Raw genomic sequence first — 24,764 nt, forward strand, 5'->3', positions numbered from 1 at the left:
AATAATGGTTTACAGTCTGAAGAAACTTTTATAAATATTAATTTCCAAAATTACAAGTCTTAGTTTTTGAAGGATAAACCTTAATAGAACACATCCACACACTCATGCACCCTATCCTTACAATGCTTTATTCACTTTACTTTTTAATTCATTTTGCAAAGAACTCTTTCCCTCCTCCCCCCAAAAGTTGACCCTAGAATCAACTGTTTAGACATATATCAATAGAAATTAAAATGTGGGGAAAACTACACCACACAGATAAGAAAATACTCAATTAAAAAAAAACAAGAGTGCACTAATATGTAAACTAAGACAAAAAAACCCTCAAACACCCAAACAACAAAAAACAAGACCTATCTGATATCCAAAATGGGGAGAGGGAGAGAAAGCTCATTTCCTTCATTAAAAATCAGAGTGAAACATCTATAGTTAAACAACTTTATTAACATAGTCAAGCAGTGATTAACATTCACATCTATTATGTCACATCATACAAATGTAAATACAAAATTACTACAGTACAATATATATTCTCTGCATGATCCAAAATATTTGGTGGCCCCAAAAAACTCTCTTTAAAATTCAGCAGCTTATCAAAAATTAAAACCGTATTCTATTTAAAATGAAGATCTGTCAGCACAGAGTTAGACTTCAAGAAATATCAATTTAGTACAGTTTGAGAAGTTGCAGGAGGATATGTTTGAAGGACACATTCTAACATAGTGTGGCAGATACGGGATACATCAGACTTAAAGCTTTTAAGCATAACTCATACAACCTAAGTTGTCAGCAGAAAGATCCAGTTATATATAACTAAAGCTAAAACTACTAAATTATTGCACCCAATGTTAACATGAATATTAAGTGTAAAACTGTTTTTATAATATGAAGTCATTAACCATATTTAAATATCTCTTCTAACAGATAATCTATTAAGTAAAATTATACAGTATTGTCTATTACCTCCATAAAAAATTATCCAATCTTAATTTGGTTATATATCCAGATGAAAGCAGTAATGAAGTATTATGGTGAAAGTACAGCTGAACCCCTTTGAGGCTGGTCATAGGAGGGGACCAACACTGCCTTGTAGGCTAACCATGTAGGAAGATAATCAGACTTGCAAAAGAGCTAATTCTGCATAATACCAAGCCATAGTATAAGGGGATTCTATGACAGATAAACAGAGATTCTAAAAAAAGGGGAAAGTTATTTTCCTAATTAGTAATATAATGCTTGGCAAATTCATTTGGTTTTAAAATGTACAAGAGGTGAAAAAAATCATTTAACTTTCCTCAAAATCATGCATACATTAAAAAAACTCACAATACATTCTGGGATACAAATCACAATCAATAGTTGCTATAATTTAAATGCATACCATAAAATTATATGGATAATAATTAGGCATAAAGATAAAGAACTCTCTCTATATAATACCAATGGGGGAAAAATCTACATAAGACTGAAAAAATTAGTCACAAGTCACCTGGAGAGTGTACAAGTGAATTAAACATCTTCATAAAATTAAGAGGCATTAGAAATATCTCCGTATTTAATACAGTATTAAAGGTACTAGGTAGGTATACAATGCTCTTGCATGGCATTACTACTAGATAATATTGTCACATAGTTCTTTATTGATCTGACTTTTCATCCCGATTATCCCAGGCCTTTAACAGTCTGAAGACCAGTTTTCTTAAAGACTTCAATGCCTACACCTTAATAACAGTACTAGTAGCAACAGTTAGTATCCCCCCTCCTTGTATTATTTGCAAAAATAATTCAAGAAGCCAAGTTGTATTTTAAGGTACTACTAAAGAAAGGATTTCAATTGCAGTTATGCATGATACACTCTTCTCTTGGGAAGAATGTTTTTGCACCGTTATGTTAATACATTCAATATGAATAATATATGAAGCAAAACAAAACAAAAAAACCAGACTTTTTTTCTTTATAGGAAAGTTGTTCAGTTAAATTTAAGACTAAAAGGTTTAAGACAATTAAATTCTGACATTTCAGTTATGCAGGGCAATTTAATACAGGACAGAAAAATACCTGCTTTCATAGCTTGAGCATTTGAAGAAAAGGATAACCAAATTAAACTTTCAAGGTAAACCTACATGCAAAAGGCTTGCCAGGAGGGACTTACATAACCACCCCAGTCTGCTAGAATAAGGACTGGAAAATCAGACTAAATTAAAAGATTCTTCATGAAGTACACTAAAAAACAAAGAATGTAAGTATGATGACCCTTTATAAGCAGTCACCAAAGCAAAAAGGATACAAGAGTATTCACCTGAGATAATACTTGTATCTGAATGTTTTGTAACTGAGTAGACAAAGCATCTCAATAGAGGAAAATCAGTTGAAATTATTTTAAAATATACATCTGATACTATTTTACAATATATGCAATTTAAGCAATTCAGATCAATGAAAAAGTATTAACAAAAAATCACAGTGTTTATCAATGTTAATTACAAAATCTATGCTACTCGTTTTTGAAGATGTAATGGCTTGGTTAAGTGTTTTAAAAGCTATTCTTCTGAAGTCTACCTTGTGTCACAAAATCAAGTAGCAACATGTAAAGCATCAGAACTGGCTCTTAAAGATTATTTACATGTTGACTATTTGGGAAATAATCAACCAAAAATATACAAAAGTGATTTTTTACATAGTATGAAGTTATTAAAGAGATTAGACAATATAAAAAGCAAAATTCTTTCCTCAATAAATGAGTATCTGTGGCACTAAGTTTACTTGCTAATTGACTAAAAATTGAACTGCCAAACATGCATTTAAATTAAATACACTTTCTGTTTCCAACTTAGGTTGATCAGCAGCTTTTGTTCTGTTAGAATCCTTCAAAGAGAGAAAAGCTTGAACAGGAAAAAGAAGGCATATATAAAACAGTAAACACTGACCTCCTGAGGTTCCTACAACATAAAAATATTCAAGTAGAAAATCTACATCACTTAGCAGCGGCTATTTCTGTAGTTAAGCACACTAACAGCACTTTAGTGTGTAAGGAGCAGATGAAGGAAGCCGTGCTTTAAGCATGCCAAGTGGCAGAAACACTGGAATGTAACAAAGACAAAACTCACAATTTCATAGACATTCAGTCAACATTCAAAACTATTAAGACTACACCACAAGAAGTTGCATATATATATATACATATATATATATATATCCCATGATGTATTAACTTTTATCAGAATGCTAAATCAGAGCTTACCTCAAAAGATAACTTAAATGGCTTCTGCAAATTCCTATACTATACTAAGTATCTGAAATATAAATTAGAAAAAAATACCTCAAGGGAGGGGAGGGGGAATCCAAAGTAGCCCAACCCAATCTCAGGTTGCCAGTCATATTTACTTAATTTTACTTTCAATTTTTAAATTAAATTTCCTTTTAATTTAAAAACAGGTTAAGTGACTACCAATGAGCATATTCTTATGTGACATATCTGCCTAATCGAAAACCAATTTTTAATCAAACAGGTGACAATATTGCTATTTGAGTCAATACGGAATAACAGGTCGATATAGCTTTTTGAAGGTTTTTGTTTTAAAGTTTAAAGAATTTTGTCATTCTTTCAATGAAAAATATTTACTACTTATCCTAGAATATTAAAATATCTCCCATATTAAATTATGAAAAGTATTTATAAACTACAGAACATCAGTAGAATTTAAGGATAAAGTAGTTACCCTAACTGGGTTTTAAAGACTGACTAGGAAGCAAATTTTGAGCTTCCAGTGAAGCAACGGTACTACAAAAAGTAAAATGCTACATACCCTCTGGATCCAACTTACAATTTAAAAATTAAAACTACTGGATAAGAAAATATCACTTAATTTCAGGCTCTACAGACTGAAATTTGCAAAGCCGAGGTACAGGAAAGGTGAAAGAACATGTTAAAAAAAATACACACATACACACACAACAAAAACTTTTCTGCATGCTACCATGCATTTGAAAATTTTTTAAATGGTATTTATAAATTCACACACATACAGTTCAAACTTCAGTGCAATGGCTGTATCATTCAACACCTTTAGAAGAATAGAACCATGCAAAGAGGAGCAACTGCTTATAAAAATGGTTATTCAGTATTTATTCCACAATGCAAAGGTGACAAACTAAAATATAAAAAGGTTATGGCTTAACATTTTTGTTGCAGATTAAATATGCAGCATTGAAAAATGGAAAGGTGTGGCTTCATCTCTGACCAGCAGAGTTAAAAAGAAAAATCTCTCCATTTTCCTTCATCATCATGGGATACACTGTTCAGGCAATCCAAATTAATAAAGACTTGCACTTTCATATGGAGACAAGATCAAGTGTACCAGTTAGGATTTCACATTCACAGTATATAAGAAAATACACATGGAAGGAAAAGTAAAGGGTTAACTGAACAAGGATTTATTCACAGGAATACATGTAAGTAGAGAAAAAATAACAGAAAAGCTAAACAAATGAAATGAAGAGGATCCAAATCAACTTTCACTCTGTAGCTTCTTACTTGCACCGTGTGCATATATCTAGGGCACAGAGGGCCACCAACATGCGCCAATACAGTGTAGGAACCCTGCATTACATCCATTAACTTAAACATAACTTTAAGATCATGCTTTGAACAACAACAAAAAAAGCTTAGAAGGCAATATGTTGAGTGGGAATAAACATTGAAATATAGCAATCATTTCTTCAACTTCTACAATTGTCTTTATGTGCCAACTAACATTATGCAGCCTCTTACAGATCTTTTTTACCATGTAACTTAAATTTTAGAAGTTTTGATAAAATCACTAGTAGTATATAACCATGCAGAAAGCACATCACACTGACAGCACAGAGGCAAAGATTTTGCACAGGTATATCAGCTTTCCACATTGTGCAGGTTACACACAATACAATATCAATCTTATTCCTAACAGATCCTAAAATGATATCTCAAGGCCTAGCTGTAAACTACAGTACTTTATATATCTATATTCTTAACAAAAATAAAATCCACAAATCTTAAGAAGGAATTTTAAATGCAGGGCTATATGGAATTGGTAAACTGCAACACAAACTGGCGCAACAGAGGTAAATGAATACCAACCTCACTCTACGTGATGCAAGCATGCTACTTACTTTCCCACTAATGTACTTTCAACCACTATGAGCCAGAATGCATGCCTGAACCTTAAACTGCACTTTAAAAATAACGTCTTGGCCTAGAAATTAAATCTAATGAAGTACAACCATCAAATGATATCTACTACATTAATGTTTTAATGCAAAATCAAGAGTTCAATCTTTAGTTTGATATGTCCAATCCCACTTATTCCTCCCTCCCTGCCCAGCCCACAAAGGGAAAAGGAGTGACTCGTTTGGCGTTTCACAGGGTGCTTCATTGTTCAAATTAATTTTTTTATTTCCAACTTTTTTGGGGTACCTTAAATTGTAACTTCCAAGAACCTGCTTCCACTATGGGTTGGCAAGCTGACTTTAATTCTATTAGCTTCATTTGTGTAGTTCTTTATCAGCATGCAAAAAAGGAGGCCCCATCATGTGGGAATATTTATAAAAACTTTTAAATTAAAAAAAAAAAAGCTTCTTGACTGTTTGTAACCCCCATTCTTAGGTTTCCTTTATTGTGCGCTATAGAAATTTTTCTTATCCCTATGCATCATTTATATGGTTCTTGTTTTGGTATAATTCCCCATAATATTCCAGAATGTACTGTTTTGTGAGTAGACTGAATAGATTCTTTTTGCTTCTTCACATCCACTGTGGAGTTGTAACTGAAGACATATTTCCACCCACAAAGGCTCCAGATGTTAAAACGTTTCCCAACATCGACTTAGTGACGGCAACACTTCCCTCCCGCCCCTCCCAGTAGGGTTGGGATTGTACTGTATTCCCTACTGGTTTACCCTTCCCCCCTGTAAAGGGTAACATTTTCCCTGGGTGCAGAGGCTCCCTCATTGTCTCCAAGACTGAAGGACCTGTAAGAAAAGAAGATAAATTTATACTTTAACAACTGTTTCTCAAGTCAGTGGACCACAAGATTAATCAGTAGTGAAGCTATCTCTACCTAAAGAAAACGACAAATTTGACAAATTGCCTAAGACCATGGTAGTCAATGATAACCATGTTGCTTCTGTCACCTTCACCAGACACAAAAAGTGACATCAAGCTGGGGACATGCACAGAGAGGTGTGTAACAATTTTTAAAAAAGTGTTTATTAATTGATTTTAGAGAGAGGGAAAGCTGGAGAGGCGGAAAGAGGAGAGAGAGAGAGGAACTTTGATTTGTTCCTGTAAGTGCCCTACTGGGGATCGAACTGGCAACGTCTGCACTTCTGGTCAATGCTCTAACCAACTGAACTATCTGGCCAGGGCAGAGGTGAAAAGCACTTTATATACATGAAATGCATCTTGGAGAATGCTAGCAGTCTATTTCTTTAACTGCTTTTGCATAATAGGCTACATTCAGAACCATTTATTTCTTACATAGTAAGTTGACTTAATTTCTTAAAAATTAAGCAGCATTTTCTTCAGGACACTTTCCTTAGTGAAAATTACAACTCATCATTTTTGCCAATATTCCCAATATAAAGCAAATAAATATCTAATCCATTAAAAAAAGAATCAAACAGCATTACTTAGTTTTGGCTGGCTTTTCGCTTAGGAGATATCAAAGGTGTTCACTACATTCAGCAAATATTAAAAAGTAAATTTAACACCCAACTTCTTGATGTTCCTAATTAATAATTTTCTGACCCTATTTTTAAAAGAGTATTTATTGATTTTTAGAAAGGAAATGGGGCAGGGAAAGGGGGAAGAGTGGGGAAAGAGAGAAAGAGAGAAAGAGAGAAAGAGAGAGAGAGAGAGAAAAACACTGATTTATTGTTTGACTTATTTATGCATTCATTTTTTTTTTTTTTTTTGAGAGTCAGAGAGAGGGACAGCTAGGGACAGACAGCAAGGGAGAGAGATGAGAAGCATCAATTCTTTGTTGCATCACCTTAGTTGTTCATTAATTGCTTTCTCTTTTTTTATATATATATTTTATTTATTGATTTTCAGAGAGAGAGAGGGGGAGGAAGAGAGAGAGAAAGAGAGAAAGAGAGAAAGAGAGGGGGAGGAGCAGGAAGCATCAACTCCCATATGTGCCTAGACCAGGCAAGCCCAAGGTTTCGAACCAGCAACCTCAGTGTTCCAGGTCGACACTTTATCCCTCTGCGCCACCACAGGTCAGGCCCATCGATTGCTTTCTCATATATGCCTTGACTGGGAGGGCTACAACAGAACAAGTGACCCCTGCTCAAGCCAGCGACCTTGGGCTTCAAGCCAGTGACTTCTGGGCTCATGCCAGCGATCATGGGGTCATGTCTATGATCCCAATCTCAAGCCAATGACCCCGTTCATGCTCAAGCTGGTGACATCAGGGTTTCAAACCTGGGACCTCTGCATGCCAGTCCGATGCTCTATCCACTGTGCCACAACCTGGTCAGGCTCATTGTTTGATTTTTGTATGTGCCCTGACCAGAGATCAAACCCTCAACTTTTGTATATCGGGATGACACTAACCAACTGAGCTACCCAACCAGGGCCTGGACCCTATTTTACATGGTCATTTCCTCTATTCTTAGGACTCTTGGTTTTTCTGATGAGGACTTTTTTAGTGGTAGCAATTTGAATGATAAAAAGGACATCAAGAAAGAAGGGAAATTGTAACTAGTATCTGACAGTGGAACTTGCACAACAAAACCCTACTAACCACTCATTCTAAATTTTGGACATTTATGAAGGTTTGTGTGAATTCAGAGGGTAATTAGCCCATCTGTGCAGAAGTACAAGTAACCCATTTTTTCTGCCTCTATAAAAAAAGGAATATAAAAATGGCAGGAAAAGATACTGATCCACTTTCATCTCTAATTTATAAAACTGAGAATTACTACATACCCTGTCTAAGAACATGGCCACTAGTTAATCGATAATTGGTGATATGACAGAGACCAGAGAAAGTGCTTGAGACTTAGTTCACAGTTGAATCTTTTGGCCCTTGATGCTAAAAGTCGTTCTCATTACATTCTCGTGATTCAGCGTAAATGAATCAAGTCCTTTTCCAAAATGCTTAGGCCATAAAACAGCTATTAAGACTCAGGACCACAGTGGGACAACACACATAAAGGGCTCTGAGACATTCCAGAGGCTCAAGTCTATTTCTACTGACTTCTAGGTTAATTAAATAATTTGGATGTCAAAATCTTCGCAGGTTTAAAACCTAGCTCAAGAGTAAATGATCAATCAAGCAAGCTAACTCTGACATAAAAAGTATTTGCTATACAATTGCTAGACACACACTGAATACATTCTCTGGCCCTCCAATAAAATATGTTAGTTTATGTCTGAAACCTAATATAACCCCTGGTTCACTGTACCGGTCATGTTTCTAACATTTATTGAACCAAGTAAGTGTGTTAGGCAATACACCCACTTTTGGCATCACATATAATACAGCATTTAATCCTCAAAAGAATTCAATAAAGGAACTGAGGCTAAGAAACCAGAATTAGTTCGACTTAACAAGTACAGAATATCTCAAGAAAAAGAGTCCAAGTGGCCTTACCCCTCTATTACCCAAAATCAAAACAAGCTTCCACCTCCCATCCTAAAACACAGTGCTGGGCCCATGGTAGGTGCCCAATAAAAATGTATGTTGAAGCCTGACCAGGCGGTGGCACAGTGGATAGAGTGTTGGTCTGGGACGCAGAGGCCTCAGGTTTGAAACTACAAGGTTGCCAGCTTGAGCATGGGGTTGCTGACTTGAGCGTGGGATCACAGACATGACCCTGAGGTCACTGGCTTAAGCTTGAGCCCAAAGATCGCTGTCTTGAGCAAGGGGTCACTGGCTTGGATAGAATCACCTAGTCACGGCACATGAGAAAGCAATCAATTAACAACTTAGGTGCCACAACAAAGAATTGATGCCTCTCATCTCTCCCTTCCTGTCTGCCTGTAACTATATGTCCCTCTCAATGTCTCTCTCTTTCTCAAAAAAAAAAAAAAAAAAAAGTATGTTGAAGACTGAATATTAAATATTCTTAGCTATTGAAAGCCAAAACCCCAAAACTCACTTCCTTCTATTTGGGCTTTTCCTAAAGCTCATTCTATAGAAAGTCTTTGATATATCAAAGACTATAAATTCATACTTTAAAACTAAACTGTTTCTACTCTGGTGATCTCTTATAGCGCAAAAAAGGAACGGTTAGAGCAATGTTAAGTAATCTCATTAGCATAACAGCTGGGATTTCTTTCTATCTAGGATTCAAAGTGGAACCATGCATTTTATGGTGCTTGGTGGTTCTCTGTAAAATTCTATTTAAGTAACTTAAAATGTAATGTCTAACATAACATGAGATTGTTTTATTCAACCTCTACAGAAAACAAATAACTCTAGTCTATTTAGTAGTTTTAGGTTGCAATCCTAAATATCTTCATCCTGAAAAATCCCAAACTTTACAACTTACCCCTAATTATGGGACTGCAGCTTAAGTGTATGAGGTTAAACACCATAAAAAGCTGCAAGACGCTCTTTTAAGGGAGGCGGAAACTGGTCAGAGAAACGCCTCCAATTTTCATCTCCAACTTGATTTTTAAATCCATGAAGGATCTGCAAAGAGTAAAAAGATCATCAGGTTATCAATAACAAAGATAAACACTTAGATCTGCATAGCTTCAGAAATCAAACACTATTGATTCTTTTATTCTAAAACTTTATCCATTTTAAAGTAGTAATTCTCAAACTTTGTTGGATTCTACACCATTCCATGTCTTGTCTAAAAGCACCTCACTGTATTTCTTAACTTTGTTCTGAAAATGTTAGAATTCAGCAAATATCCTAGTAACAGATGAATGCTGAGCAAACTGATATAATACTTATGGAAAACCAACAAAAAAAAAAGTATAGAATTCATCCAAGGGATAAAATTTCTATGCCATACTGTTTTTTCAAGTTGGAAATATACAAAACTTTGGGTTCCTGGCTGTGACTCCAGTTCACTAATTTTATTATTAGGTAATTCAATTGTTTAACAACATTTTACTTATTTTGTTATGGCTAGGTGCCGACTAGAGTTAATCAAAAGAAGGGCACTACTAAAACAAAGAACTATATAGGCTTAATCCCTGTGGAAGTCACTTAGATTTACTTTGCTCAGTAATTCACAATACATTCTAAATCTCAGTCAGCCACCTCTGAAAATACATGCTAACTTGCGTAAGTGATATGGGACAACATGTATCAGTAATACTGCTTGAAAAAACATTTTCAAAGTGTATGCGCTTTTATTTTTTTTACAGAGACAGAGAGTCAGAGAGAGGGATAGATAGGGACAGACAGACAGGAACGGAGGGAGATGAGAAGCATCAATCATCAGTTTTTCATTGAGACACCTTAGCTGTTCATTGATTGCTTTCTCATATGTGCCTTGACTGCGGGCCTTCAGCAGACCGAGTAACCCCTTGCTCGAACCAGCGACCTTGGGTCCAAGCTGGTGAGCTTTATTGCTCAAGCCAGGTGAGCCCGCGCTTAAACTAGCGACCTCGGGGTCTTGAACCTGGGTCCTCAGCATCCCAGTCCGATGCTCTATCCACTGCGCCACCGCCTGGTCAGGCAGAGTGTATGCGCTTTTGATTACAGAGTCACAGCTGTATCTTAAAGAAAGATCAAGCCAACTTTTTTTACTGAGAACAAAGGTTATAGGTTATGTAGTCTACCAATATTGATTTAAGAGTCTAGTTCCATATATTATTACTTCTAAGACTTTATTTATTGATTTTAGAGAAAAAAAAGAGAGCAAGAAAGAGAGAAAGAGGAAGAGAGAGAGAGAGAGAGAGAGAGAGAGAAGAGAAGAGGAGAGGAGTGGGTACATAAGGTGACCAGGCAAGCCCAGGGTTTCGAACCGGCAACCTCAGCGTTCCAGTTCGATGCTTTATCCACTGTGCTACCACTGGTCAGGCCTCATGTGAAATATAAAAGTAATTTAAACTATCCAATTAGGACTGGAACAGTCACAAGATGTATATCATAAAACCTTTTCAGTTACCTTACAGAACATGTCTCTCAGATCTTCTTTTGGGTTAATCCATGATGCAACAGCATCACAAAAAAATATAAAATCCTGTAATAAGCAAGAAATACATTTTAGACTGATACTGTATTTGTCAAACACATGAAAAAACACGAAAACTTCAGAATATATATCACGGTAGAATGCTAGCTAAAAAAATATTTTAGAACATAAATATTATAAGTGATTGCTTAATGGTTTGTCTTTATTATTCCACTGTGAATGAACTACTCATTCAGTGTATCTTGATAGTGATTTCGTGATCATATACACTTATTTCAAATGTTAATTAAGAAAAAAAATAACTAAAATCCCAGTGAGAAAATACATCTTTTAAACACGGTACACATCACATGATACCTCTAACACATTTAAGGTGACAAAAAGTTCTTAAATATTGAAAAAAAGTGAAAGGTCATTTTCTTGAAAATTCTGCCTATACTTTTTCCCTTTACAATTTATCTGCTGAGGAACCTAGGGCCTTTAACTTCAAGTTCCACAGCTTATATTGCTTGCATTTTGTTGATTTCATGTATGGTATCAACATGTTTCTGTATTGTGTCTTGAAACCTGGCAATTGGATCTAGAGAGTTAATCAGATTCATACTTGGTGCTATTGCCAAATAGTTTTTAAAAAACGCTAAAACTGTCTAAATTAATAATAACATCTTAGACAGGAAACAAAGTAAGTATATCATAAACTCTTAAAATTAAAAGGAGTTTCAATGGCTGATTCAGTCTTCTATTTATTCACTACTGAGTTTATAAGTTTGATTCTATGTAACAGAAAGAGGATCTTACTGTTTGGTCCTTCCCTTAAGTGCAGGTACCCTCAAACTCAACACATTGATATTCAGGGATGAAAGACATATACGAAGGAGATAAATGAGAACTAAAAGTGAGTCAAAGAAGCTATGGCTTAAACAAGAATGCAACTTTATTCTCCCAATCTGCTACTATTTATTTCATGACAAAAGGATTTAAGTAATTAAAAAACAGGCATTGTCATTTCAAGATATTAGGAAATATATAATTTGTTTTGGTATCTTTGAAAATATATGTAATATATAAAATGTTTTTATAATAAAAGTATTAAAATATTCCCTTTAAAGTTTCATTATTCAGAACATTAAAAATTAAGAGCAAATTCTTGTGAACATCTTACTTGGATTACGCCACTGGGATTCACACTAATCATGGTACAAATTCCACGAAATGCTGAATCCTTTTCCTCGTTGTCTCTTATGTTCCTCAGAGAGGTGCACCTATTAAATCATAGAACTGGGTTTAGCATTTAAATAAGAAGCAGGTTCAATTACAATACTAATGGACAGCATTTAATGGAATAACTACCACAGAATAATGTTTATATTCAAAGAATTTTCATTAAGCTTAAGTTTCTCACACTTCCTGCATGTGGGCTCATCTTATCTCAAATAGTGGAAGCCCTGAAATTCACCTTTCCTTATTAATAGATTATATCTATGAAATGGACAACTGATTTTAATCTCTCATTTAAACTACTAATGAGCTTGAGTCAAGAGTAAATTACAAATTTAAAAAACTGCATTATGACTTGTATTCCATTAAACACTACTAAAAATGACTTATATTGAAAGATTATCAATTGAAAGAAGCAGAACATAGGAATATACTGCCACGATATAAACTATTAACTTTAGAACTTATGGTGTAAGATGTTTAACTTTTACATTAACAAGCAAATAAGATTTTATACATAACGGATTTAAACATGTATTTCTTAATGCAATCCAAGTTTTCAAATTAATTCTAAAAAAGAAACAATGCAAAAACCTAAATTTATAGAATTTGCATGCATCTTTATTTTACTGGTGGATATTTAAATGCTTTTAATGTATACTCAAGCTTCTTAACACAGCAAGCATGTGACAATCTTATCCCATGCATTAATTAGTCGTTAGCCACAACATAAAATAAATATACATGACGATGCTATTGAAAACCTCACAAACCTGATAGGACAAGATTAGTCACATGGTTGGCAATGATTAAGGATTGTGATTTTTGTAACCAACTGAAAATATATCTAAAAGTGAGATAGAAAGAGTGAAGAAAAATGAATTAAAAAAAAAAGATTGAATAATACACACCAGGGTCTTATAAACTGCTGTAGCATGGGGGCCACCTCTTGAGGACAAACGTAACCAAGACGACCAATTGTTATTGCTAAGGTAACGCAATCACGGTTATACACCACCAAACGCCAACCAAGACATGAGCAAATGAGGGGGAAGGAGAAAAAATAAAGAAAAAACAACAAATAACTCAGAAACAGAAACCAACAGAATTTGTGTATGATAATAAACATAAGATTTCACCAGTGCTGTTTATTACCACCCCCTAAAGTAAGGGGCAGCAACATATATGGCATACTCTTGAAAAAGGAAAAACAAAAGGAATTAAAAAAACTTTAAAGATTGAGAGAACACCAAAAACCATGAATTGCTTTTCTTGCTCAATGAACTGTCATATATCATACTTTCCGTTAATAAAAAGATGAGTGCTTAAATAAATTTAGAAATTATTCAGTCAAAGCCAGTTGAAAATTTGAAATTTAATAATGAATCTGTTTCCCCAAGAAATATTAATAAATATGAATGATTATATTTCTTGAATTGTGTACTCAAATACACCTTTCAGTTAAAACTTCCTTCTCACTTCTCCACATCTCCTTTTATAAGTGATTTCTAGTCTTTGAAAAATTATCTAGAAATTTAATCCAAATTTTGGTGAAGTTATTTTTGTTATCATTTCTAAAACAAACTAGTGGACCATTTGTTGCCTGTTATCAAAATCAGCTGTTAAATTATAGATGTTATGGTATATACTGATTAGATTGAAAAATTGCTATGCTATGTCAAATCTCATTCTGAAAGCCCTCTCATAGTCATAACAACTACTCGGGTAACAGTCCACTAATTTCATACCATATTTGACAAAAGGAAAATTCAGTCCACTGTAATAACATGTGACATGTGGACCAAAGGAACAAATATTCTGTCTTTGCTAAGGAAGGCATAGCACAAAATAAACATTGTACTGATTACATGTTAATATTCTATGTAAAATGGGAATTAAACATACATTCACCATAAAATGTAGGACATCCTTAAATTTAAAAGGGCTAAAACAAGTGCAACTCAGAACTGCAGTCTGCAATTCAAAGGTACATACATATATAATACATTTATACACAACGGGAAAAAAAAAACAAACAGAAAACAAACCATGAAGTACTTTAATGGTGTTCTCTCAAAAACTTACAGTTAACCTTTCATAAAAAAAGGGTGGGGGTAAAGAAAAATGTTTAAGGTTTACTTGAAGCAAACTACACAGATAATACTAAAATCCAGCAGATTCATATGAAGCAAGAGAAAGAAAACCTATGTTCAAAAGACACAAACTATGCAACATTCTCATTAAACAGGCAAGTATGAACAATCCAATGAAACATGCGATAAAGCAGATGATGGTCCACTGAAAAAGTTCAGTGTAGGATATACTAATTTTGAAAAAACAAAAAAACTTCATACACTAAGGAATTGGCTTTATAAAATATTAAGATAATGGTAATTAAGTTGCCAGAATCTATAGGCATTAGGCACTGAAAAGGATTTTACTTAACAATTACCTTCCCCTTTTGGGTAAGGAATAAAGAAAACATTTTCTGCAGATACTTGCGTAATCCAGTGAGTGCCAAATATGGTTCATTACCACATTAATTCAATCCATTAGTTTGAAGGGTATTATTGAGCTACCCTTTATGTAGGAGAGAAGCATACTTGGAATATAACTTATAGATAAAGCCAATTTGTTAAAGGAACTACAACAAATTCACCAGCTGATATCCCACAAGAAACTTTAATATACATTACATTCAACATTTATTTGCAGTTATGCATTCACATTTAAAAATAAATATAAAGTTTTTTAGGTTCAACAGTAATTTTATAATGGCAAGTGTTCCAAATCTGAATGTCATGTATAGGTACTGCATTCTAAAGACATAAAAACCTGACAAAATTTCATAATTATCCTATGAGCAGATTTTTATACTTTTCAGTAAAAAAATATAATTCACTTTATGATATAAACAGTACCCATACAGCCAAACAGCCATGTAACTGTTTCATAATTAAAAGATTTCCTTCCATACCAATAAACATATCAATGTTAGTCACATTAGACTACAATAAACTTTCTGTAATTAAATATAAAATGCCCTTGAAAACCAATTTTCTTATTCAGAAAACCTTATTTTAATCTTTGTCCAGTACTTTGGTAGGATTCTCACTGACTATGAATACACCACTGGAATTATCTTAGTGCATAAAGAAAGAGATGTATCTGATTGAAAATTTTTTTTCCATTCTTTATTGTTACTAGCAAAAATCAAAGAAGGTGGAAAGAAATCACCCTAAAATGTGTTCTATAGTATGGAAGGTACTCTTTAATATAAACATGCTCTCTAGAGATGCAAAAGAGAAACAAGCCTCCTGAATAAAAATGCCACAAAGTACTGCTAAGTGCCCAATTTGAAATAAAGTATACAACGATACAGAAAATACCTGTGTATATGCACCACTGTAAACCAATTAGCCACTATATTCTATATTACAATCTAACTTGGGACACATTTGTACAGATTTAAAAAGTCATTACTTCCCAGCTCACAGTTACTCTCTGAATTAATGCAAAAGTCTCCTTGTTTGTTAGTTATTTTAGCTGGGGTCCATTTTAGGAAGTATTAAAACACTAGAATAGGAGGAAAAGTGTTTTTTTAAAAGTTTTTGAAAACGGGTTATGGAATGCAGCTAAAACAGCACATTTCATTACTGAGAATCCAAAATAGCTGGGTTTCTAAAGCTGGGTTTCTCTACACATCTTAATTTAAAATTAAAAGGCAAGTAATTTTCTCTTCACCAAAACAGTTCAGTCATATGGTACCTGTATTCTCTAACAACGTCTTTGGTGTGTTGGGTCTGTTAATGATTTCTACAAGCTGGTGCAACACCATAGGAATATAAGGCTGCATCTCTATACCTAGATCATCCCCGAAAGAGAAAAACAAAAAAAAAAGTCAATGTTAAAAATATTAATTTTGTTCCCTTTATTAACTGTAACAAAAGCTATTTATAAATATAAAAACTCATTTCAAACTAAAACCAAAAACCAAAAAAGTCTGTTACAAAAATATTAAGGCATCTAAAAATTTACACTTTTAAAGAAGGAAAAAAATCTTACCCATTTGAATGGAGATTTCTCCAATTGCCCATGTGGCGTTATTGCAGACAGAAATGAACTCTGGATTTAGGTTGGTTCCCAATATTGGCATGAAATCAGCTAGGAAAAAAAAAGGTGTAAGGTTAAGGGCAGAAATGTACCAAACTAACCCAGACTATTTTGTTATACCAGAAAGAAATCAGGAGCCAACTTAAGCTCCCAATGCCTTACAGGTAGGACAATTTGAGTGTCACCGAATTCATACTAATATTCAAAAAACAAACATAAACACAAACTAAACTCTGAAATATAATATAGATACCTGTGGAGGATGCTGGAAATCGATTCACTACTTTGAAAATTGGTAAACTAAGAGAAAAAATCAAGCAATTATCCTGTTTCTCCTATATAATGTGTACTTCAGGAAAATAACTTATATTGATATGGAAAATGTCTTTATATATGTATTCTCACTATTAAGTGAAGAATTTTTAGAATATCATTAAAAAAAAACTCTTAATAGGCCTGACCAGTTGGCTCAGTGGTAGAGTGTTGGCCTAGTATGTGGATGTCCCAAGTTCAATTCCCAGTCAGGGCACACAGGAGAAGCAGCCATCTGCTTCTTCACCCTTCCCCTCCCTCAGCCATGGCTCAACTGGTTTGAGCATTGGCCATGGGCACTGATGATGGCTCCATGGAGCCTCCAGTCGCTAAAAAATGGCTTGATACATGGCCCCAGATGGGGTTGCTAGGTGAATGCCAGTTGGGATGCATGCAGGAGGTCTATTTCCCCTTTCACTTGAAAGGAGGGGTAATAAATTAGTGGATCTAAAACCAGGGTCTCTCAGTTTTAGCAACACTGATAATTTGGGTCACAACATCCTATTGGGTGTGTGTGCTGTTGCATGCGTTAAACAAAATGTCTCTAAAGACTGCCAACTGTTCTGCAGGAAGGGGCAGCACACAAAATTGCCCTGGTTAAGAATCAATAATCTAGAAAATAATCATCGTGGTTAATAACATAAAAAAAGAGAAAACTAGACATTCTGTACCTCCTAGAGAATATACACATGATCTATCAAGTCTTACAAAGAAACAAAATCCTTCCATCCAAGCTTGAACTTGTAAAAACTAAACTAGGTGGCAAATATCTGTAAGCACAAATTTTACATAAAACAAGAATTCATCATACTTTCATTTAGAGTAGCTTAGTTTGAACTGGATGACTTAATACATCATAATTAATGTTATCACACAAAGTTCAGAAATGCAATTATTCAAAAGTACAACTAGGAACTGGGTGAAGAAACTTCCAGTCTATAAAAAATAAGTTCTGGGGATGTAATGTATGACATGACTAGAGTTAACAATTCTGTGTTGTATGTTAAACATTGTTAAGAGAGCAGATATTAAAAGTTCTTATCACAAGAAAAAATAATCTTTGTAATTATGTGAGGGGATGGATGTTAACTAAATTTGTTGTGGTAATTATTTCGCAATATATACATAATTTGTACAACATATCAACTCATTATGTTGTATACCATACACATACAGAATGTTATATGTCAATTATAGCTCAATAAAACTGGAAAAGAAAATCCCCAAAGTATAATTGTATAAATGAAAAAACCTTTTAGGTCAATGTTTTACACCAAGATTTATTAAACCAGGTATTAACAACTATCATAAAAAATGATGGGATATAGAAATGAAAAAAAAACCCACCCCAAATCCCATTTAATCTGGGGAGGGGTTGATAGCCATTCAATTATATTGTTCAAGAAATCTCATTGTCTTCACAAGAGACTAAGACAAATGCTATGCTATTAAAGAAACAAATAATTATTTGAAAAGTTTCCTGTGATTTCTGAAAAAGTATGCTGCTATATCATGAAAAAACCTAAGTATTATTTCTGGGTACCTCCACTAAAAAAGGCTATTCAAAATGTAACCATGAACTAGCACGTAGTACACCAGGGCTTCAATAGCAGGCATGTCCTTTACTCTAAATTAATACTCTCCCAACTTTTCTCCAGTCATGTATGCCTAACAAGCTGCTGTGTAATGGTGAACTCAAAGGAACAAAGAGCAGGTGTTTCTACCCTGCCTGTTTACCTTGGAGCAGCTCTAACCAGTCAAATGGACATTTATAAGTGCTGGGATTCCATTAAATTACATTTTCAGAATAAAAAACATAGCTGATATTAAAAATCACAACATAGCACCAGAAAATATTCATACCTATACAAGGTTTAACATGCTGAAAGCAAGCTTTTGTCAGATCCCCTAACAGGGCGAAGGAACTCTGTCGAACTTCTGGCATTTTATCCTACAGGAAACAAGAAGAAATTAACTCCTATGTGACACACAAAAAACAGGTTTCCATTCATTTTAATTTAACAAGTCTCACCTGCATGCATTGATACATTAGTGTTAGAATGTTACTTCGGGCTACTAGCTGTTCAATGTTGCCTCCGAGTCCTTCAGCCAGGCCACTGAGTAAATCAAGAGCCACTATCATAAAATCTTTATCTGGAGCCTCATATTGATCTGGTTGAGCATTGTTCAGCTGAAATTTAAAACAAGTTTTTGAAAACTTACTTTGAATGAATGAAAAAGTTTGTACACATTATGCCTATCCTTAAGAAAATAATTATGATGTCAAAAAGGGAGAGATATATATTTTTAAATACCATGGCTTGTGCAAGAGTCTTCTGTACTAGGTTCACACAACGCTGGTACACAGGTTCACAGTATGGAAGGAAGCCAGACTGCAGGGCTGTGGCAACTGAAGATAGGCACTAGAAAAAATCAAGTACACGTATAAATTTCTGCGTGTAGCTAAGATAAATGCCTGACATGTACTAAGTAGGATCCTTGCTGTTTCTGAGCTTGCTCTACTTATCTATGGGAGCAAGTTTCCTTGCAAACCTTCCCTCTGGATGCCACTCATTGCTGTTAGGTTTGTCAGCTGGTCAGGTTGAGAGGTTTCCTCAGAAAAAATGTAAGCAAATTTCTATAATGAATGGCACCTTTCAAGAACAGATCAAGTTTGGCCCTGGCCGGTTGGCTCAGCGGTAGAGCGTCGGCCTGGCGTGCGGGGGACCCGGGTTCGATTCCCGGCCAGGGCACATAGGAGAAGCGCCCATTTGCTTCTCCATCCCCCTCCCCTCCTTCCTCTCTGTCTCTCTCTTCCCCTCCCGTAGCCAAGGCTCCATTGGAGCAAAGATGGCCGGGCACTGGGGATGGCTCCTTGGCCTCTGCCCCAGGCGCTAGAGTGGCTCTGGTAGCGGCGCCCCGGAGGGGCAGAGCATCGCCCCCTGGTGGGCGTGCCGGGTGGATCCTGGTCGGGGGCACATGCGGGAGTCTGTCTGACTCTCTCTACCCGTTTCCAGCTTCAAAAAAAGAAAAAGAAAAAGAAAAAAAAAAGAGCAGATCAAGTTTATGTATTCTTATTTTTTCTCAAATATAAAACATATTTATTTATCCTCCCATCCTAGTCAGTGATGTAGGTGAACTCTCTACTGTGCACATTCTAAGCCCCTGCCTGAAAATAAATCTATTTAGCCATAATAACTCTTCCTGTGTCACTGGGCCCAGAATTAGCCATTGCTCTTGGTCAGAGGTTTTTATGTCTCTGGCTAGGGACAATCCATGGCAGAAGTGGCAACCCTGAAATGATAGGGGAACAAGAATGACAATGATTGAACTGGCTCTACCAATATCAAATCATTTAGGTTTAAATTACGACATTTGGTCGTGTGTTCAGTTATTGTATTTAAATATCATATAAACCTGACCAGGCAGTGGCGCAGTGGATAGAGCGTTGGACTGGGATGCTGAGGACCCAGGTTTGAGACCCCGAGGTCGCCAGATTGAGCGCGGGCTCATCTGGTTTGAGCAAAAGCTCACCAGCTTGGACCCAAGGTCGCTGGCTCCAGTAAGGGGTTACTCGGTCTGCTGAAGGCCCACGGTCAAGGCACATATGAGAAAGCAATCAATGAACAACTAAGGTGTTGCAACGCGCAATGAAAAACTAATGATTGATGCTTCTCATCTCTTTCCATTCCTGTCTGTCTGTCCCTGTCTATCCCTCTCTCTGACTCACTCTGTCTCTGTAAAAAAACAAAAACAACAACAACAAAAAAAACACCATATAAAATTTCCTTTTGTTTAAAAGGTATTTAGTACAAATAGAATAAAACTTCAAACTAGACAGAAAGGGTATAAAGTGAAGTCTCTCATTATTAACAATGCTATTTCACATACATGAGTTTACCTGTCTAATAAAATTAAACTATACTTGACTTTTGAACTACATAGGGTTTAGGGGTATCAACAGTCCAGCATAGTCAATTATCTGCATATAACTTCTGACTCCCTCCCCCCAAACTTAAGTTATCCCTTGGTATCCTGCAGGGGAGTGGTTCCAGGACCCTCTAGGACACCAAAATCTGGGAATGCTCAAGTTCCCTATATAAAATGGGATAGGTCATTGCCTCTAGACAGCCCTCCACATCCAGACTCCCAAACATGGATCAAAAACAGTACAGGAATTTATGGAAAAAAGTCTATGTATAAGTGAACTGCCCAGTTCAAACCGCATTACTCAAGGGTCAACTAGGTGCTATTTATGGTATAACTATATACCTGTATCGAGAAATGTGACTAAATAGATAGATGTATATGAGATGCAAAAGATCTCCATGATAATTATCAATTAAGAGCAGGTAAAAAACATATATAATCCTTTGTCTACTTAGAAAAAAAAAGGCCTAATACTTCCATTATGCCTTTTCTATTTAACAATGTTTCTTAGCATAGATTAACTGTAATTAAAGTAACGAGAAATTACAAATTATTAGCATTTTAATAGAAATGGTTCAGACTGTAAATTTTTTTAACACTATTAGTTATTAACACATATACCTATTTAGATTTATTTGAACATTTGTTTTTGATAAAACAGATCAACTACATGTTACCAGTTTAGCATACCTCAAGTAAAGGGAAGAGATCTTTATCTTCATCCTTTAACATGTTCCATTTCTGGATCAGCGGAGGCATCAGCATCTGAATATATTCCTATTTACAATGATGAAAAACACATCAAGTCTCACTATCATAAGTAAACAAGTCCATTTTGAGTCTATGAAAATTAAAATCCATTTAGTAATTGTGTAAAATCATTAAATGTATTTTAAGGCTTTGCACATTTAAAATTTTTATATTTTTCTCTCTTTTATTTATACAACTTTATTTTTAAGTCACCTTTTCCCTTTTTGAAACAAAATTTATACAAATATATCATACATAAAAAGTACCTGATCACAATTAGGGAAGATTCATGTAAGTTTTACTCTCTAGTGACTGAATTGTTTTCGTCCTGGGGCCTGTGACATGTAATATGGCTCCAGTTGTACATTCTAATGATGGGTTTACTTTACAGAGGCATATGCAGAAAGATTCATAATTGTTTAAGTGTTCTTATTTAAACTAAAAAATCCATAAAACAAGTAAATAACTGTAGTAACAATGTAAACAGGGGACACTAATTCTAAAGGTTCTAAGACGTTCAGAAAAACACCCACCAGATGAAACAAAATCAACCAACATCAAAGCAAACCGACACACAAGAATCTTGCATCAAGTTTTAAGAACTTATAAACACAGACAGTTTAAGGCTTTTCATATAGCAATAATAAGTAAAATTTTTTCTTCAGGAGATTTTGAACCATATTAAAATTCTAGTATTACAAATCCAATCCCATCCTTTTCTATTCTAAACATGACTAGAGACAGTCTGGCTCCCTTGCCATATTTCCTCTGTACCACATTTTAGCATTTTTAATCAATTACCCCAATTTCTAATTGTTTTATCCAATGTATTTCCCACACCTGTAAGTTCCGTTGAGAAAACAAAGATGTCTAGATGAGGTACTCTAAAGCTACAACGCTTACGAAGTAGTAGATACAAAAATACTTGAAATCAAGTAAAAGTTATAAGGACTTTAAAGTATAAAACCTTTACCTCTTTTCCTTTTGTCACTCTAATAAAGTGTTTGCATTCATGTGAGATGATGCTGTAATTTCCACACATATTTATATTTTTAAATACTATTTAAGAAGTTAATATACTTGCTGCCTTTTTTAAGATCTACATTCTTAAAGTAGGAAACACTAAGTGTTCACATCTCAAACATTTTAATTTCCACATACATGTTAACCTATTGATTGTAACTATGCTACCTATTTTTTCATAATAGTTACTTAGACACTTACTGGTTTATTTAAATGATGTCCTACTGAATCTGCTAACGTTCCTATGGCATCATAAAGAATGAGCAAATTCTTATGCTGGTATTTACTAAATGCGAAAACCAAGGTATCAAGTATATAAGCAAGGTAAGGAACAAGTTCTGTACAAGCTTCCTCTTCTAGGGTAGCAAAGGCACTGTAATTAAAAAGAGAGAGAATATTAGTGCTGCTGAGAAGGAATAGTTATAGATAATAAAGACAGAAAAGTCTGTCGTTTAAAGAATATCTATTTTGCTCAAGCCAGTAACCTTGGGGTTTCAAATCTGGGTCCTCAGTGTTCCAGGCTGATATTCTGTTCACTGCACCACCACCTGTGCAAATCTGTGTACCACCAATGCACAAATTTATCTGGTGTTCACTACATTAATAAAATTAGTTAAAACTGTTGAACTCTAATTGATACTTTACCCTTCAGATGCACACGAAGGGCCACAAAATGACTTGTATAGATATATTTAAGAACACAGCAGTATCACAACCAAACAAATATTTCACTTAGTGGAAGGAGGAAATAGGGTGATGTAGATTAAAGGGCACAAATTTTCAGTTATAATAAGAATTCCAAGGATCTAATAATGTACAACATAGTGACTACAAATAATATGCACGGTATACTAGAAAGTTGCTGAGACATCTTAAGCAATGTCACCACATAAAAAGAGTTAGTTACCTATGTTAACTATGTGAGGTGATGCATGTGTTATCTTGATTTTGGTACTTGTCCTATAATGTATATGTGTATCAAATCATTTTGTACACTTTAAATATATGTAATATTTGTCAATTATTCCTATTAAGGTTAAAAATGTTTCTAAGCCATTACATTAGAGTGTAAAGTATACTTATTATAAATTTGCCGTTTGTATGGCTCATTTACACTGCTCACAAAAATTAGGGGATCAGGGAACATGCCGATACTCCAGTACTTTCAGCCTTTTGTATAGTGCATTTCACCAATAAAATAAAAGTTGATTTTGCATCTCATTTGCATAATCAAACAACTTTCTTTGACTTGTTTGCTTTCCTGATGTTCCTGTTTAATAATAAAAAAATCAAATGTTTTTATTGCTTCATATTAATTTTGAAATATCCCTTAATTTTTGTGAGCAGTATATTAGAACTGTATAAGAAAGAAGAAAACTCTGGTCTCAGTGTAATTACTTCAATTTAGATCTAAATTTGTTCTGTCTCTTCATTTCTAAACTTAAGGTTTGTATTATCTTCCTGAATCAGGAGGTCCCTAAAAATGATAGGCTTCAGCCATCTGCTAATGAAAGTCCTGTTCATTAGCAGTGACAAGTTATTTCCTTCACCACACTTGCTATAATTAGTACTCCCTACTAGCCTGTAAGTTTCAAGATGGCAGGAACTTAAGCCCAGCATTTATTAAGCCTAACAATCAGCAAAGAGCTAAAAAAAAAAAAAAGGGCCAAATAAATAAACTACAAGAAACCAAATATAATCTGTATCCTGCCCCCACTTTAAATTCAGTGCATTCATCACCAATGCCCCCTTGAACAACTTTCTTTATTCTTATTAAGAATATAAAACTCTTCCATATATTTTTACCTCAGATCTGGAAAAGTCCAACTCCAATTAAATTTACTTTCCTTTTGTTCCCCAAACTGGAATATCTGTAGTAATAAAAGTGCTGGTCTCATAAAAACAGAATAGCCCAAACTCAACTGACAGAATAGCTACTTCAGTAGATACACTAAGTGACAGATGACAGGTTGTTGTGGGGCTTTCTGTGGAGCTATGGTGTCTGACCTGTAGACTAACGTAAATCTGCTCTAACTATGCTATTGTTCAAGAGACCCTTGCCATCACCACTCCAGATGCCTGTAGGAATTAGGATGAAAGATAATTCTACTGTTATAGCCACTGAGAAAAAATAAAGTTTAAGAAACAGCAAAGGCTGATGTCCAGTTGGTTACATCTAGATTTACAAAATCGTAAGGTGAAAGCTACAGATAATAAAAACCCCATTAATGGTTTAATTTCAACATTCCATCACAAGGATGAAAATTAGTTTCT

General features: G+C 34.7%; 1 protein-coding gene across 2 annotated transcripts in view; it reads right to left on the reverse strand.

Annotated features, from left to right (window-relative positions):
• Nucleotides 1-424: 424 nt before the first annotated feature.
• The window catches only part of TNPO1 (transportin 1), a 102,463-nt gene continuing 78,123 nt past the window's right edge, over nucleotides 425-24,764 (reverse strand). For both annotated transcript variants that reach the window (XM_066241464.1, XM_066241472.1), the window contains exons 14-25: nucleotides 22,692-22,863; nucleotides 21,408-21,494; nucleotides 19,103-19,210; nucleotides 18,820-18,978; nucleotides 18,651-18,738; nucleotides 16,428-16,526; nucleotides 16,131-16,226; nucleotides 13,274-13,349; nucleotides 12,307-12,406; nucleotides 11,118-11,192; nucleotides 9,540-9,682; nucleotides 425-6,008 (exon numbers count right to left, since the gene is read on the reverse strand). In XM_066241464.1, the coding sequence (XP_066097561.1) occupies nucleotides 9,575-9,682; nucleotides 11,118-11,192; nucleotides 12,307-12,406; nucleotides 13,274-13,349; nucleotides 16,131-16,226; nucleotides 16,428-16,526; nucleotides 18,651-18,738; nucleotides 18,820-18,978; nucleotides 19,103-19,210; nucleotides 21,408-21,494; nucleotides 22,692-22,863 (1,168 nt within the window). In that variant the 3' untranslated portion in view covers nucleotides 425-6,008; nucleotides 9,540-9,574. The remainder of the gene's footprint in view (nucleotides 6,009-9,539; nucleotides 9,683-11,117; nucleotides 11,193-12,306; nucleotides 12,407-13,273; nucleotides 13,350-16,130; nucleotides 16,227-16,427; nucleotides 16,527-18,650; nucleotides 18,739-18,819; nucleotides 18,979-19,102; nucleotides 19,211-21,407; nucleotides 21,495-22,691; nucleotides 22,864-24,764) is intronic.

The sequence above is a fragment of the Saccopteryx bilineata genome, chromosome 1 (assembly GCF_036850765.1).
Source record: "Saccopteryx bilineata isolate mSacBil1 chromosome 1, mSacBil1_pri_phased_curated, whole genome shotgun sequence".
Lineage (NCBI taxonomy): Eukaryota > Metazoa > Chordata > Mammalia > Chiroptera > Emballonuridae > Saccopteryx > Saccopteryx bilineata.